General features: G+C 39.2%; 1 protein-coding gene across 2 annotated transcripts; it reads left to right on the plus strand.

The window, feature by feature from the left end:
* Window positions 1-474: 474 nt before the first annotated feature.
* LOC110054988 (cleavage stimulation factor subunit 1-like) lies at window positions 475-15036 on the plus strand. 2 transcript variants are annotated; one of them, XM_089282017.1, is made up of 16 exons: window positions 475-597; window positions 2340-2470; window positions 2725-2811; window positions 8713-8805; window positions 9044-9084; window positions 9526-9642; window positions 10507-10629; window positions 11121-11196; window positions 11350-11429; window positions 11827-11886; window positions 12599-12661; window positions 12937-12969; window positions 13172-13226; window positions 13954-14034; window positions 14394-14474; window positions 14583-15036. In XM_089282017.1, exons 1-16 carry the CDS (start codon window positions 542-544, stop codon window positions 14687-14689), a joined length of 1284 nt encoding a protein of 427 aa, XP_089138143.1. In that variant the 5' UTR covers window positions 475-541; the 3' UTR covers window positions 14690-15036. The 2 variants fall into 2 exon arrangements, with proteins under 2 accessions (XP_089138143.1, XP_089138141.1); XM_089282015.1 differs by lacking the exons at window positions 8713-8805; window positions 9044-9084; window positions 9526-9642; ... (8 more) ...; window positions 14394-14474; window positions 14583-15036 and adding exons at window positions 4651-5189; window positions 5778-7735.
* The last annotated feature ends 829 nt before the right edge of the window (window positions 15037-15865 follow it).

The raw sequence follows: 15865 nt of genomic DNA on the forward strand, positions 1-15865 counted from the left end.
GCTTGCAAAACTCGCTTGACCCGCGCTAAGCCACAAATGAAACCATTGTAGGTTGGTTGATCATCTGCGCAAGCGTGACCGAGAATACATGCATCGTGTGCACATACCTTCATCATCAGCCACTTGCTACATGTGTACCTGTGATTTGTTGACAAGCTCTGTCCCTGTTCTGGTCCCTGTTTTAGCGTTCCGAGTAGAATCTGGAACGAGATGTGAGTGGTGCGGGAGAAATTGCCCGTAGCCTCCACGTTGCGCGAATGCGCGTCGCTTGCCTCAAAGCTATCCAGCATTACACTTGGAAAATCAATTGATCTCGTACATTGCTGCAAATTTTTTTGAGACAACGCTGGGTCAGTGAGTCGATGGAACTTTCTTTAAAAAATTCTTCAAATATCTAGCAAAATTGTCCTTTTCGGTCTTTCTCCGGGAATTAGGGATTCGGCACATCTTCGGAATTGATCGCCATCGGTCGAGAAGTCGTCGCTAAAGAGTCGGTATAAGCACGTTCTTTTTTTTTTGACAACTTCAGTTATCTCTCGCAATGGCGGATCGGGATGGCTTGAAGGAAAGAGAAAACTTATATAAGCTGATGATAAGGTGAGAAAGGTTTCTGAAAGCTTAGTCCTCTTTTTTCTCTTGTGTGTTGCGGTCATGTGAAACGGAAATATAATTCATGCTTCTATAAAACTTCTCGTGGACTGGCAGGAAAAAAAACAAGATGGCGACTTTTGTTTGGCTTTCAGCTAAGAACACGGCAGAATCCTTGGGGTATTTCGATTGTTCGGTTACAAAAAATTAGAAATAACGCTGCAGTATTACTTCTGGTTGAATATTTCAGTTCTGTAGTCCCGTAGTACAGTGAAGTGGATCTCAAGAAGTATTAACTCGTTTGATACGAGTTTGATGGTTTGGACGTCTTTATTGATCCGATCTTATGTTCGATTTTGCGCTTGTGTTTGTTCTATTTCGAGTTGAACCGAACAGTTCAGAAATAATTTAAGTTAAATTTTCCGGAAAGAAGTCTCAGGTTTTAGGATCACTAATTTAGTTTAGCTGAATTAAGTGCAAGAAAAATAAAACGTGGATAAACTATGTTAAGCTTTACTTAAGCTTAAGCTTCTATTTTTACTTTTCCTTTACAAGGTTAAGCTTGAATTGAAAAATAAATACAAGAGAACCCTGTGTTTTCAATCCTGCATAGTTATGGAAAAAATTGCCATCGAAAAGGAGATATAAAATAGGGACACTTTCCAGTATGTGAGCCAGTGGTATCGCATACAATGACAATATTCTTGCCGGATTTATTGTTCATTGGGTAAAAACACAAAATAAGGAATGCAAAATTTAAGGCAGTACAAAGGCGGAAATGACCAGCTTACCATCTGACAAATAGATTATTTTATAGTTGTGGCCATCAGTTTGAAAGTAGAGAGAACATGGTACAAAATTAGTCCTTCTTTATGAATCTGATGTTCAGTTTTCAGTTTCCCATACATTTGTCTGTCGACTAAGTTTAATCCTGGGGAAACCCAACGTGGTCTATACACATGTGTCTCTGTATCAACAGTTACTTAAGTTTTGAGTGAGTTGTTCAGAATTAAGAATTATTATGACATTTGGTCAGAGCACTTCAAGAAAACATGATTTTAAGTAACAATGAAGAGCGTGTTACTTTCATATGTACAATGGCAGAACTAGAGGAGGGATCCAAGAGGCTGTTTGTCTCTTTTTATACCTCAGGGCAGGAAAAAAAAAGTGAAATCCAGTTGCCCAGTGGACCAGTACATTTCAGTTTTCAGTTGCCCACACGAAAATATAACATGTACTTGCCAAATACACATGTAATGTTCATGCCCTATCAACTGCATCATTTACTAGGTACTGTCTCTAATCAGTAATAAACTATAACAGAGGAAGAACGAGAACACAGTATGTTAAGGTTTTAAATTAATCCATCCTTTCAACTCATTGTTTTGCTCATCTTACAGCCTTGAGTTTTGAAATTGTTTTTGATTGGAAATTATCACTAACAAGGCTGCTGGGGCTAATTTCACTTACCCATCGGACCACCAAACTTGCCCAAGAGCAAAATTTACTTGCCCCAGGCAGTTGGCCCTGGATTTTCTCCTACCCTGTATGTGAAATATTTTTAGCCTGCCCTCACATCATTGGTGCATGCAAAGGCCATGCTCAGTCTGTACTCCTAGGGGGGCAAGGAGATCTTCACTTCAGATCTCCTCCTTTTGCTTTTCCTGGATCTCTCCTTAATAGATTCATTGCTATATTGTTTCAAATTAATAATGTTGTGCACATTATTTACTTCAATCCTACTCTTGCAGCCAGCTCAGGTACGATGGATTTGAAGCTATTGCATCCAACTTGGCCAAAGTTGTCAACATCATCAGTGCATGCCCTCCAATGGCACGACTCCACCAAGTTGTTAATCTCGGACTTCAAGCTGAAGCAGAAGGTATGCCATAATTATTTTAATAAAATTCATTCATATGTAAACCCTTTCATTTTGGCAGTACAGGATGGGAAGGCTACATGTGGCTAGGCTGAAGCCAGGGACGTGGCACAAGACAAGGTTGGTTTGAGAGTAAGAGTTGCAGCCCTTTGTGTTTCCTGACACAGAGATTACTAACTAACTTCTTGTTGGTAGTAGATAATAATTTTTTATTTCTCCTTTACCATGTGGTAAACATCTGGATTTTATTTTGTTAGGAGTAAAACCTGAACCCACAGTGATTCCTGGCCTGACACCAGCTGTGGAACCCAGTCGAGGAATTGATTTGGAATATGAACCGGAAGGTATGTAATATTGAGTGGGAGATGTATTTTAATATAGGAAGTTACATACAGTGGAATCCTGATTTCTCAAACCATCAATTTTTTGAACCTCCTGATAACTCTAACCAAAAGTCATTCCCTCTCCTCAGCCAACACTGTAATTTTACTCCTCATTTCTCTAACATTCCGATTTTTCAATCCAATTTTCATTTCCCTTGGAGGTTCAAAAAATCAGGATTCCTGATCCACTGTAATTACAGATGTATATACTAAACATCACTGAACACTTGTAAGTATACTTACAGCATACTGTGTAGTGCTTAGAAGGACATTGATTTAAATTCATGCAGAATTGGCAGTACAAATGGCTCAAGTACTTCTTGTCCATTTGTACAAGGGCACCAAAGAGTTTTTGGGTGACAAGTGATAACGGCAAAAATTAATGTTCGAAGCATGAAAGCAATTTGTGATTCCTGAATTTATGAAAGAAAACCATTGTGATGCAAGAATTTTGATAAAATTTGTGCTTGAAACAGGATTACAACCCACTCCTTTGCTGCCCTCTTGTAAATTTAGCTATGAACCTTCTGAGTGGAAACGTGTTGTGAGCAGCTCCCAGGTGTGTTTTGTGCACCAGCTATTGATGGATGCAAAGCAGTTTCACAGTTCATATCAATATAAATACCATGTGTACACAAACATGTAAAAATGCAGGGCTGTCATTAAGTTTTGAGTCAATTGTAGCCTTGATCTTCACACCCATAACAAACTTGTTACATTTTGAGTGAATTGTATCAACTAAAGGCAAGTTTACCTGTAACATCAAGGGCCCATTAAACATACTCAGCCGTAGCAAGTGTTATTAGTTACGGCCCTTATTGACAGCCCTAAAAGTGAACAAGTGAATGAAATGGAACATCTGTATACTGAATCAGTGCTTGATTATTTTAGTAAGATAAAGAGTTGGTCATTTTTTGGCTTGTGTTAAAATACAAATAAACAACTACCAAGTTATGCTAGGGTTATTTACATATTAATTCAAAGTCATAAAATATTATTTGATGTAAATCATGTCAAGGAGTCCACTAAAACACCTTTTAAAAAATAAAGCTTCTAATCTTTAATCTTTTGTATCATGCTAAGAAGATGGTAAGAAGATGGTATAAAGTTGTTTTTTGTCTAAAGTAGCTCTACTGTTTAAAGCTTATTTTGGAGAAGTTTCCTTGTGTAAAATTCTAAATCTGATCAATGTTGATAATTAAAAGTGAAATTGTCTCATTTTGGTTTTAATGCATGTAATTAAACATTTTTTGACTTGTTGCTGTATCGTGGGCTGAAATATCAGTCGACATCTCCTTGTCTGTTAGGGCGGACAACCCAAACCTGTGGACAAACTCATCTAAATCACAGTTTGCATAACCCTTTAATTCCCAAGTGTGATGAACAGCAAATTTCTGTTCTATTGCGTTGATTATTATCCTGTCAGTTTCTTAGAAATTACATAATGAATACTTTTTAACAGTGTCTCACGCACCCTCATTGTGTCATCAGTATAATTTTTCGTTACATCACACCTTATTACATATAGTTGTACTGAGGAAAATTTTCTATCTCTGATGATGCTGTGGATCGGTGAAAGCTTGGAATATTGATTACTTTTTTTAAAGTAGTTTAAGGCCTCACTTGAAAGAACACTAAGATAAAAGTACAGTGAGTAAAGAAATCTACTTGTTGAGGTATTGTAATCAGCAAGGAGGCTTGAATTTAAAGTATTAACATTTTATGGATCTGTTGAAATTACACATAATACAAAGCCTGATTCAGTATACAATGACTTATTCCATTTCATTACTTGCCCAGGGGATGAAGTGAATGGAGAATGGCAGAACTCCACCACTGATGAATCGTTCATGAGCAATCTTGAGCTTCAAAAAGTAGACCAAGATTGTGACAGTGAGCCAGAGGAGAAGCAAGATGATTCACCCTCGGCAAGCGTGGTTCTGCATCACATTTTAAGAATTACTTCTGGCAAGAAATTCACAGAACCTCCACAAGATATTAAGTCAGTTCCAGCAGCAGAACCCATCAGAGCAACTGGGGATGTCTTAGATGCAGAGAGCATCTGTGAACAAGTTAAAATTGAGCTCGTGAAGTACAACATTTCCCAGGAGGTCTTTGCAAAAGCTGTTCTTGGAAAATCTCAGGGGTATCTGTCAGAAATGCTAAAACATGGAGAGAGCTTTTTTCGTCCACAAGACCACACGCACTACAAAGGGTGGTTGAATTTTGAAACCATGAGACAGTTCCTTCAGAAACCTGAGGCAGAACGCCTAAGGATTTATTATCACAAAGGCGAGGAGTTGAAGTTGGAGAGGATGAAACGAAGACAAGTAGAGATAGTAAGTGCAGCATTTTTGTTAGCGGCAAGTAATCTTTTATCAAGTGCATCTAGTATCTTTCAATATTATATTGTTGAGATTTAAAGGGGCTTGGTTGTCATGCATTGACTAATTTTTTTATGATGTAGAGTCAATTCAGGGAAATGTCAAATTAAACATTCACCTGGATTTTGGGGCAACCTTATAAAGATTATCTGTTTGGATGGATCCCATTCAGGTCAAGAAACAATTCTCATGGGTTATCCACGGTATAGAAAATGTAGTCGAATGCTGACAAAGATGAGCTGTCCAGCTCCTTAAACTCCTTTGGGAATGACCTTGCTAAATTTCTTTTAATTATAGACTTTTAAATATACACTGTAGGTGCTCTGTAATAATTGTTATTAGTTACTCTCGCATCAGCATTGTTATGTTTGCAAACAGAGAGGTGATGAGAACAAAAAACTACTCAACTAGGAGCAATTTTCTTGAAGAATCAGAGGAACAGCTTTCTACACAGCATTGATGTTAAAATACATTAACTATCTCTGAAAGTATTTTTGTTTGTTGGTACTGTTAAGGTTAATAAGACTTTTCTTTGTCTGTCAGGGTCTATCTGATGATCCATCCAAGAAGAAGAGACGCTACATTCCAACAGAAGCCAAGGCAGTAATGGAGGACTACTACCATCGTAACAAATACCTTTCCATTGAGAAGCGGCAAAACCTAGCCAATCAGCTGGCCATTCCCGAGCAGTGTGTCAATGATTACTTCAAGAATCTGAGATCCAGGAAGAAACACGAGGAACGTATGAAGTGTTTACTTAAAGGGCTTGATTACAATGAGAAACAACCCGACAAAAATGATTCAGAAGATGAGGAATATTTAGAAAATGGTGCTGGCAAACAACATCTTCCATGCTCTCAAAATATCTCAGTTGTGACAACTGCAAGTGCAGTGGGAATCTCTACACAATTGCATGTACAACCCTCAAGTTTAATTCGGTCATGTGGAAGAAGGTTTAACGTGTCTCCGGCAGTGATGACATCAACCTTTCAGGTCAAACCAGACAGGAAAGTTTCCGAAACTGATTTAGTGGCATCAAAAATTGCTTCTCTTACACAGAGTCAGAAATCTTCACATAAACAACCTACATTAGCAAACATGCAAGTTGCAATGAAAACAAGTGCAGATGGTCAGCAGCAACTGGCAGCGACTCCTTCATTTGTGTCTGGTCGAGAGAGTCCCAGACTTGCAACTCGCTGCCTAGTGACTTCGACACCCTCCTCTGTCCCTGAAGTAGTGGATACTTTCTCGCTGGAAGGTTTGATTGACAGTGCATGCAGTTCTGTTATGCTTCAGGGGGGGACTCCTGAAACTGAGGGTCTAGAGGTTGGACAGCAGATATATGTTGTACATCTTAATAACCATGCAGAGACCAGTGTTCCAAATTGACGATGTGAAGTCCTGCTAGAAAAATAAACAGCATTAGGCACAATTTTATCTGAGAACAACATAGATTGTTCTCGTTTTTACCTGGGACTGACAAACCTTGCATTAAAGGAGCTATGTCAAATGAAAGAGAAAAGTTTGGCATAAAGTTTGCAAGTTCGTTGCTTCTCCATTCTTAACCATCCTTGTTCCTTTATGGTTTATTATTATCTCTTTGGTGTTTTTCTATCTTAGTAAATTACTATTTTCAGATTTCCTTCAATTTCAAAGTAATTTTGTAAATGACCAAAATCACTCAAAATGGTGTGACTGAGCCCCTTGAATGCTTGCTGATGTAGTGGAAAATTTTTTAAACATCCTTATTAGACACTTTTTGTGGTTTGTATGGTGTTCACATAAAACCTGTTTTCCTTTTTTTCATTAAGGATGTTGTTTATCCAGCATATCTCTATGTTTCAGCACATGTAAATTGTCTCACAAATTAATAATGTTTCTTGTTTTCATCATAAATTTAATAAATGCAAAGATTATTTTAAAATATTAAAGTATCTGTAATCTAGATTCCTTGAAATTAATTTTAACTCTTAGGCAGATGATTAGGATGAACAATTTGCTCAGATTTTAAGAAATCAAGGAAGTGTTTGTCTTCAATGACTAAAATTTATGGCCTATATTAACAAATAAGTAAGGCTAAACATTCTATAGTCATAAAACAAGACACAAATTTGAGAAGACAAGGAAAATTTAGAAAGCGTAGGACAAATTTTTAATTAGTGCTTTTAAATTTTTTAAGTGTTCTCAAAGTCCCTGAGTGTTTTGTGGCAGTACAATACATGGTTTAGGTTTATCTGTATAGATTTATGCATAAATGTAAGTATGTTAGTGGTAAATTGGACATTCAGTTGTGGCTGGCTTGTCAAGACCAGCAAAAAAAGCACGTCCAATGTGTGTACAAAAAACTGTAAATAACATAGATAAGTAAACTGGCTTTAAAGTATTACAAAATGTAATGTGTATCTGTACATGTAGATTCTCATTAAGCTTAGTACAAAGTGTAATATATTAAAAGTTGGAAGTTTAAAAACAGATACAGAATAAATTTGAAGTACGTGGAACACTGTTTTCTGAAAGTTAAGTGTGGCCATAGAGGCATGACTTGGATTGCAAGTATTAATTAAAATTTGTTAAGGAGTTTTGGTAAGCCACAAGTCAAAAATGAGTCAGGTAACGAATAATAAAGGCTTGACCATGCTTCGGTCTGTTGTGAAACACACAAGAAAGTGACGACAACACAAAAGAAGTGTTGGGTGAAAAACGAAACTCGACTACAAAATTGTGGTTATGTCACTATTCTAAGGTTGCAACCTAAGTTTGGCGGGATTCGGGACGCGAGTGAAAATGAAGGCGGGATGAGGGATGACAGAAATTTTTAATGGCGGGATGCGGGATAAAAATTCTTCGGCGGCAGCGGGATTTGCTCAGTTTGGCGGGATGCAGAATAGTTTTAAAAACAGAAAATCACACGTTACGATCGGTATGCGCAGAACTGCAACTCCAAACGGGTGGGATTGGGCTAAACATTCTGAGTGGGACGGGAAATGGTTGCGGGATGCGGGATTTTAAACAGCATATGTTGAACCCGTATCACTGCCCATAGACTGTCTGTGATCATTAAATTATGACCACTGTCAGAGGATTCAAGGAAATTTCCTCAAACTCATGTATTAGTTCATCAAGTTTAAACAAAAAAAATCATGACCGTCACGGTGTTTGGGAATCTGATCTTAATTAGCATAGACTTTTACGATTTTATTTCTCCGTTTTCTCCTTAGTTTAAGTTTCGATTGAGAAGATATATCAGACACTCAAGACAGTGTTTGACCACATTTCCAAACATTTCAAGACTCAAAATACTTCGCTGCGCGTCGTAAATTCAACTCTTTTCTCGGTGTTTGGAAATGTGGTTAAACACTGTCTTTCCTGTTTAATATATTATATCACTACTGCCAGTTTTGAGAACAAAACAATGCACGTGATACGACATCGTTTTCTAGGAGGAAGTTCCATTCCGAGTGCTGCTTTAATTTTGCAGATCATGGTACCAGTCCTCCCGCAGCCATGTACGAGACGTATTACGTCACAGCTCACAAAGCTCCCTGTAGAACAGCAAGTTTTAGCCCAAACGGTGTGTAAATTTAACGTTACTGTACAAAATGTGATGAGCAACGCGTGGCAACCTCGTTCCCAGTGTCTCTCTTCTTGCGGCAGGAAGAAGAAAGAGTCTGGGAACGAGGTTGAAACACGTGGCTGGTGTTTTGACGCTGTACCAGACTTGCCTTTGCTTTAGATTAACTCGAGCTTGCAACTCAATGTTTATGAGTAAAAAGTTCAATCAAGGGCTCATTTCTTTGTGCTTAATTCAGGTCGACTGATAGCTACTGGCTCTGTGGATGCTTCCATTAAGGTATTTCGTAATTAAACACGAATGTACATGTACATGATAAATAATAAAAATAATACATTCAACGAATCCGGTAAGGTGTGTAGTTATGTAACAAATACTGAATCTACAAATGTAGTGGTGATGATCAATAGCTTGGATATAAGATAATTGCAGTAAGCTGCGCAAGTTATTTCACGTAAGCCGACACCACTTCTTTCATTGAAGGGCTTAGAATGTCAAGTTATCGACAAATCGCTGACTGTCAATCGACTGTCGGCAAATTGTCGGCGAACTGTAGGTGAACTGTCGGCGAACTGTCGGCGAACTGTCGGCGAACTGTCGGCTGACTCCTAGCGCGTACTTTGTCGTAAAACTTTCGGCTGATTGTAGTTAGACTGTCAGCCTACCAAAGGACTGCAATCGGCTGTTCTAAACGTATACCAAAGTTTTTATTTGTGTCAGGTGTTAGATGTTGAGAGGATGGTCGCCAAGAACACAATGCCGCAAACACAAGATCAGGGCGGAGGAACTAATCTGGAGAATCATCCAGTTATCAGGACACTTTATGATCACATGGAGGTACAGCTAACTTACATGTAAAACAAGGCAATTTTAGCCCATAGTATTAAAATTTAACACTTTTAGTGAAGAGTTTAGCCTTTTTTTCAAATGATAATCAAACTAGGTTTTCTACATTTTGGTCCCCGGGGGGACTCTCATGTCAAAAGGTCGGGGATGCTCGGTCGAAAATTTGAACTTAACTCCTAAAACAGACCAATTTGGGTGTGGCTCGAAATAGACTTGATTACCAGCGTCTGTTCAGGAAAGGAGCCCGCGCTACTAGACCAGACTGGAGAGACCAACAGAAATCGAGCCTAAAAACGGAAATAAGAGCAATATTTTATTACTATTTCTTCGACTGCACCCTAAAAGATACTTTGACAGCTAAAATTAGTGTCGTTTTGTCATGAACACCCTAAGTGAGTCCAGGATCCTTGATTTATACCCCTAATCGAAACGACGAGCATTCCCGACCTTTTTATTTGGGAGTCCCCAGACATTTTGGATGAATCTGAAGTAAGCGTTCTGTTCAGTGTGGTCCTGTAGTTTAGACTCTGAGACAAAGAAGTTCTAAGGTGTTGTGTTATTTGGCAGGACTCTTCCTCAATTTCCTCATGGACCCGGCGTCATATGTGGGTTGAGTTTGTTGTTGGTTCTCTTCTCTGCTCCGAGAGGTTTTTCTCCGGGTACTCCGGTTGTCCCCTCTCCTCAAAAACCAACATTTCTCAAATTCCAATTCGATCCTGGAATGCACGGACATTTCTGAACGAGTTCTTGTGAACTCCTTGGTGCTCCGTTGGTAAACAAATTACATTTACATTTACATTTTTTTTTTTACAATGTGTCATTTTTTAAGCATACATTCTGTTTTTATCTTTTTAGGAAGTGACAGCAGTCGAATTTCATCCCAGTGCATTGGTTTTGGCTTCTGGTAGCAAGGACTGCACAGTCAAGTTGTTTGACATTTCTAAACCTTCAGTCAAAAAGGCGTATCGTGCTATTCAGGTAGAGACTATTGTAAATTAATACTACACTTCCTAATAACTGTCTAGGTATTTGTGGAAAGCAGTGTGATGTACACGGGGCAATCTTTTCTAAGAAGTGAGTTCATTTTAGGCCCCGTCCACACAAGCCGGAGGAATTTAAAAACGGACTTTTCACTCTGAAAACGCATCAAATGTTTTCCGTCCACACGTTTTCCGGTCATTTTGGATTTGTGTTTCAGGAAAACTCTTGCAAGAAAATCACATTGTTATTGTGATGTCATCGTTTTCGAAAAGCTCCGTTTTCAAAACGTTTTCCGTCCACACTAAAATACAAAGCCGGCGTTTTCAAATTCTTCCGATTTGAAGAGCGTTTTCGAAAAGCTCCGTTTCCATGACCGATTCACGGTAGGCCTAACCGGAGAAAGGAAGCTGGGTTTTCAAATTCCTCCGGCGTGCTGCGGACGGAGCCTTACAGTGCTTCACCAGATTCCTTGTTTTTTGTCTTTTCAGGAGGCGGAGGTTGTGACGTCTATGTCTTTTCATCCCACAGGAGACTTCATTCTTGTTGGCACAGAACACCCAACTAGTGAGTTACTCCACGATAATTTAAGTGTTCGACCAAATGGCTTGAGTTGTCGGGAGGTTAAATAAAAATCGTGCTTTCGAGAAGTCAGGATTTCACTGTATGTATTTTTTGCCTTTGTGTTGTTTTATTTATTTGTTTATTTATTTTTTGCAGTTCGTCTCTATGATACTAACACTGGTCAGTGTTTTGTGCCCGCAAATCCTCGGGAATACCATACAGGACCTATTAATATGGTGAGTACTGATTAGTTAACAATTATTCCACGAGCGCGCGTTGGATATGAGATGGTAGATAGCCGACGAGGCGAGTAGCGCCGAGTTGGCCGTACACATGTAATCATGAATCTCTTATCCAACTAGCGTGAGTGGAAAACTAAACTAAAACTAAAGTAGAAAACTAAACTAAACTAAAATAAAAATAGTACCATGAATGTACACCATGGTATAGTGGCTCATATATCATGATGGCTAAGCGAATGAAGTCTCTTGAATTGCATTATCCAATGATCCAGTTTTTAATATTCTTTTATATTTCTTGCCATAATTTCTAATACTTCTGCACTTGAATCATTGATATATCTGGAAATTAAAGGGGTGATAATAATGGTGTTAAAATTGTTTTATTCTGTAGGTGAAATATTCACCGTCGGCTAATCTTTATGCATCTTGTAGTAAAGATGGATCAGTAAAGGTGAGAGAATATTATTGCATTTCTTCGAATATCTATCGATGCAGTTTCATTTGTAGGCAAGGCTTGATAGTGATAGATAGTAACTGCGGTTTTTGGCCAAGCTCAGGCTGGTATAAATGTAGGCATTATGTTTGTGACCTGTAAGACAAGTGATTTTACCATGGAAACCTTATGTTGAGGAGTTTGCACAAACTACAACGCCGACGGCAACGAGAACGCCACCCCCTCCCCCTGAAAAAAGAATGAATGCAACCCCGAGCCCAGGCTCTCTCGGAGAAGGAGCCTGGGATCGAGGTTGGACTGATGAACAGGTCCAGGTTGCTAGAAAGGTGGATAACGCTAACCACCGGATAAATCACTATTCAGCGGATAGCATCGTTTGATTTGTTGACACGTATCCACCGGATAGCGATTTCTCCGGTGGATAGCATTATCCAGCCTTCGAACAACTGGGGCCTGAGCAACAGACTCTGCACTTACGTTATAGATCTTGGTACATTCCTTAACCGTCCTATATGTTCACAACAACGCGAAATGATGAAGTTCTGTGTTTTCCGAGAACGTGAACCACGAGTATAAAGTTAAGCTAAGAATATGGTTCTAGTACCGCTAGACTTGAGAAACGTTACATTCTTAGGTAAAATACAAGTTAGCAGTATTTCATTACTTTATGATGCTTTTTTTAGATGAGAACGTTTACAATTTCTTTTAGATCTGGGATGGAGTCAGTAACAAATGCATTGCAACATTTCCTCAAGCACACAATGGTGCCGAGGTAGGTGGGGAAATTTAGTGCAATCTTGAGTAGTTCTCGAGACAAAATAATTATTGTCTGGCGTTTTTGCTCATAAATTATGTCAAGATTTAAATAATTTGTGATCCATGCTCTCAGTTCGATTTATTTATTAATCATTCATTCAGTTTTTCACGGAGTGAGTTGGTTGGTAGGTTGCTCAGCCTGTCAGACAGACAGTCGCACATCACAGACAATTGTCTTTTTTTCCACTGTCATTCGCTCATTTTTCGTTATCATGTGTGTTCCTCCCTCAGGTTTATTCTGTGTGCTTTTCTCAGAACGCAAAGGTAGGTCCATGAATATCTCACTTCACTTGGTATTATTATTTTTTTTAATGACTATTGTCATCCGAGCTCCTCGCCCCCGCCCCACCCGCCACTTTATCTCCTCCCCACCCTCACCTCACCACTTGTCAAACGGATGTGATTTTGTGCAAACATGTTTCGTTCAGAGAGCTATTCTCATCTCTACTCACTTTTTGTTTCGCAGTATATTGTATCGAGTGGAAAAGATTCCCTGGTGTTCTTATGGGAACTATCGACAGGTAAAATTGACATCAATTTAACCGTTATCTTGTAGTTTCCTGCAAAGTCTTCGTGCAGGACAACAGGTGTAGTGGTCGCGGTATTAAGCACTTAACGACTGCCCCGCGGGAAACAGTGACTTTTGTCAATACCTCCCAACCCAAAAATAGAAAAACAAAAACTGGGAAAAAAAAAAAAAAAAAACTGGGGAAAAATCGTTTGTTTGAGGCCGGCTGGCACACAAATTTGGCGCGGTTTCAAGGAGCACGATTTGGTCACGTGCGAGTCGAAAGTTCAAGTTGTTGTTTCCCTAGGGAGTTAGTGAGTTTGACTCATAACGCGTGACACGTTTTCCTTCAATCGGAAAACGTATTTGAGTTGGGAGGTATAACAAACTGTTTTTCATTCCTAGGAAATTTAACGCCTGTAAACCCCCTTTATTAACACTGCAAGTCTCGGATTACAATTGCGTTCGTATGATTTTGAAATAGTTTCTGTTATGATGGTATTCTAATCTGTTATACAAGCTAGTGAAACCAAAGCCATAATATAACCAATTACAACGCTGATAAAAAAAAAAAGCTGTAATAAACAAATCAGAACTCTCGACATTGAAAACCGCAGGAATAAACGTTACATTGGATCCGACATAGTTTATTTGATCTGTCTATAGGAAACACAGCCAAAGGTGGAACCCTCTGCTGGTACACCTAGTTTGAAAGAGATTTCTTGTTTTTTCCTTCTTAGGCAGAGCATTGAGCATGTACACGGGAGCGACCATGTCGAACTACAGAACACAGATTGTCTTCAACCATACTGAGGATTTCTGTGAGTTAATTATTAGCGCCAAAGAGCTGTCGTGAGACCAGAACCAAAGCAGTCATAATATCTAAACGTAAACAACACAATGAACCAATGAGAGCTCGCGCGTAACTTTACACATAGAGCGGGAAAACTTTTGGCGATCAAGCCGGGATTGTCTTTCGTTTGACATCTGACTGGTCAAGTAGCTAGGTGGCGCGAATTTTCTAACCAATCACAGGGCGTGGGAAGGAAACCGGCAAAAGACAATTACGGATTACTTATAGTGTTCTAAATATACAGTGATACACTAAGGTAAATTAGTTCACTGATCAACTTCCTAATGATGTATCTATAAACTAACCGCAAAATCTTTTTTTCAACAGTAATCGTCGCAGATGAATCGAACAACAGCATAGCATGCTGGGACACGAGAACAACGGAAAAGCAAAAGCTTCTTAATTCAGGTATGAAAATGAGTACGTTTTTCTTTACAACCACCTAATGCTATGGGTTGCTACAAGAAGAGTTCTGTTTCAACTGGTTCACATTTTCGTCTGTTTTTTTTTCTGCAGGTCACAACAATCACATTCGTTGTATCACCCACTCCCCCATGGGAGCGGCTTTTGTCTCATGTAGTGACGACTTCAGAGCAAGATTTTGGTACTGTCAGGGAGTGTAGAGCTGTTCCTCCTGAATCTGTTTTATCTTTTCAACTCCACACCACCGCTGCAATGAGGGCCATGGAAAGTTAAAGAAAAAAGTTTCAAACCTGAGCTGAGGATATTTTTTTGTACAAGGTGACTCCACAGACGCCGTTTAAGTCACGATCTCGACACGTGCTACTTCTAAATTTTGAAATTCTAAATGCCAACAGGACAAGTCGCCATTTTGGATTTCATCTTTGGATGACCCCGTGAGGTATCTCACACAGTTGTCACGTCAAAATAGGAAAGGCACCAATTACGTTTGCCCTCCACATTGTACGTTGTCTAGGGATTTAGAACAATAAAACATTAACTAACTCAATTTTCCTGGTGTCGTTTTGTGGACACCTCGTCCCAGCCTATGTTACAGCCGTGACCGTCCTCCCCGAAAGAAAAAAAAATCGGTCTTAAATAGGGTAAGGGTTTTGGGAAGTGGGCCGCACACCCCCACCCAATTTTTCTGGAAGTACTCCCCGGCCCTTCGTGCCAACATTTATATCTTTGGCTGAAAATGTGGGAGACCGGGTCCTCAAATAGCCTGAAATGCCATGCACCCAAGGGAGTGCGGTGCGATACAAAATAACAACAACAGCACATCTCTTGTTTGGATTTCAAGGAACGCTTCTACGAGCGTTGCGTGACGCTAAAAGAGTGTAGTGCGGGAAATTCGACCCTATTCATTAATAGGGTTTTGTCGCTTGTCTGGAGCCTGTCGGAATTTTCACTCGAACACACTTCCTTCTAAAGAGTATAAGCGCGTTAACCTCACTCAAGGACTGTAAATGGAAATTCAGCAAAAAGTGCGCAAAATTTCGCAGTTGTAAAAAAGCAACCGCAGACGTCTCAGGCACAGAAAAGCAATTCAAAACCGTCTTATATTTTAAAATTCGTGTTTGCTCGAGGAAAATGTCTGTATTTCCGAGTTCGAAAAAATAAGAAAATAAATATACTTGAAACTGTAAAACTCTGGGATGACGCGAGCTGTTTTTTGTTTCATTCGAGTACGCAGAACTTACCATCTGCTAACTTTAATATTCTCCCAAACCGAGTATAGAGGACACGTTTTATAACTACAGTCGACCTCGGTTTTTTTCGAACTCAAAACCATTCCCCTTGAATTTCCTTTTACAGTCATTTACTATCGGCTATTT

Source organism: Orbicella faveolata, unplaced genomic scaffold (assembly GCF_042242905.1).
Source record: "Orbicella faveolata isolate gen_17 unplaced genomic scaffold, um_ofav_v1 contig_12, whole genome shotgun sequence".
Taxonomy (NCBI): Eukaryota; Metazoa; Cnidaria; class Anthozoa; order Scleractinia; family Merulinidae; genus Orbicella; species Orbicella faveolata.

What these genes read in the sequence shown, in the direction of transcription:
- LOC110054988 (XM_089282015.1), top strand. Translation starts at nt 542, where the DNA reads ATGGCGGATCGGGATGGCTTGAAGGAAAGAGAAAACTTATATAAGCTG. An exon ending in TTATATAAGCTGATGATAAG is followed by an intron (nt 598 to 2,339) that starts GTGAGAAAGGTT and finishes CTACTCTTGCAG; the next exon opens with CCAGCTCAGGTACGATGGAT. An exon ending in TTTGGAATATGAACCGGAAG is followed by an intron (nt 2,812 to 4,650) that starts GTATGTAATATT and finishes TTACTTGCCCAG; the next exon opens with GGGATGAAGTGAATGGAGAA.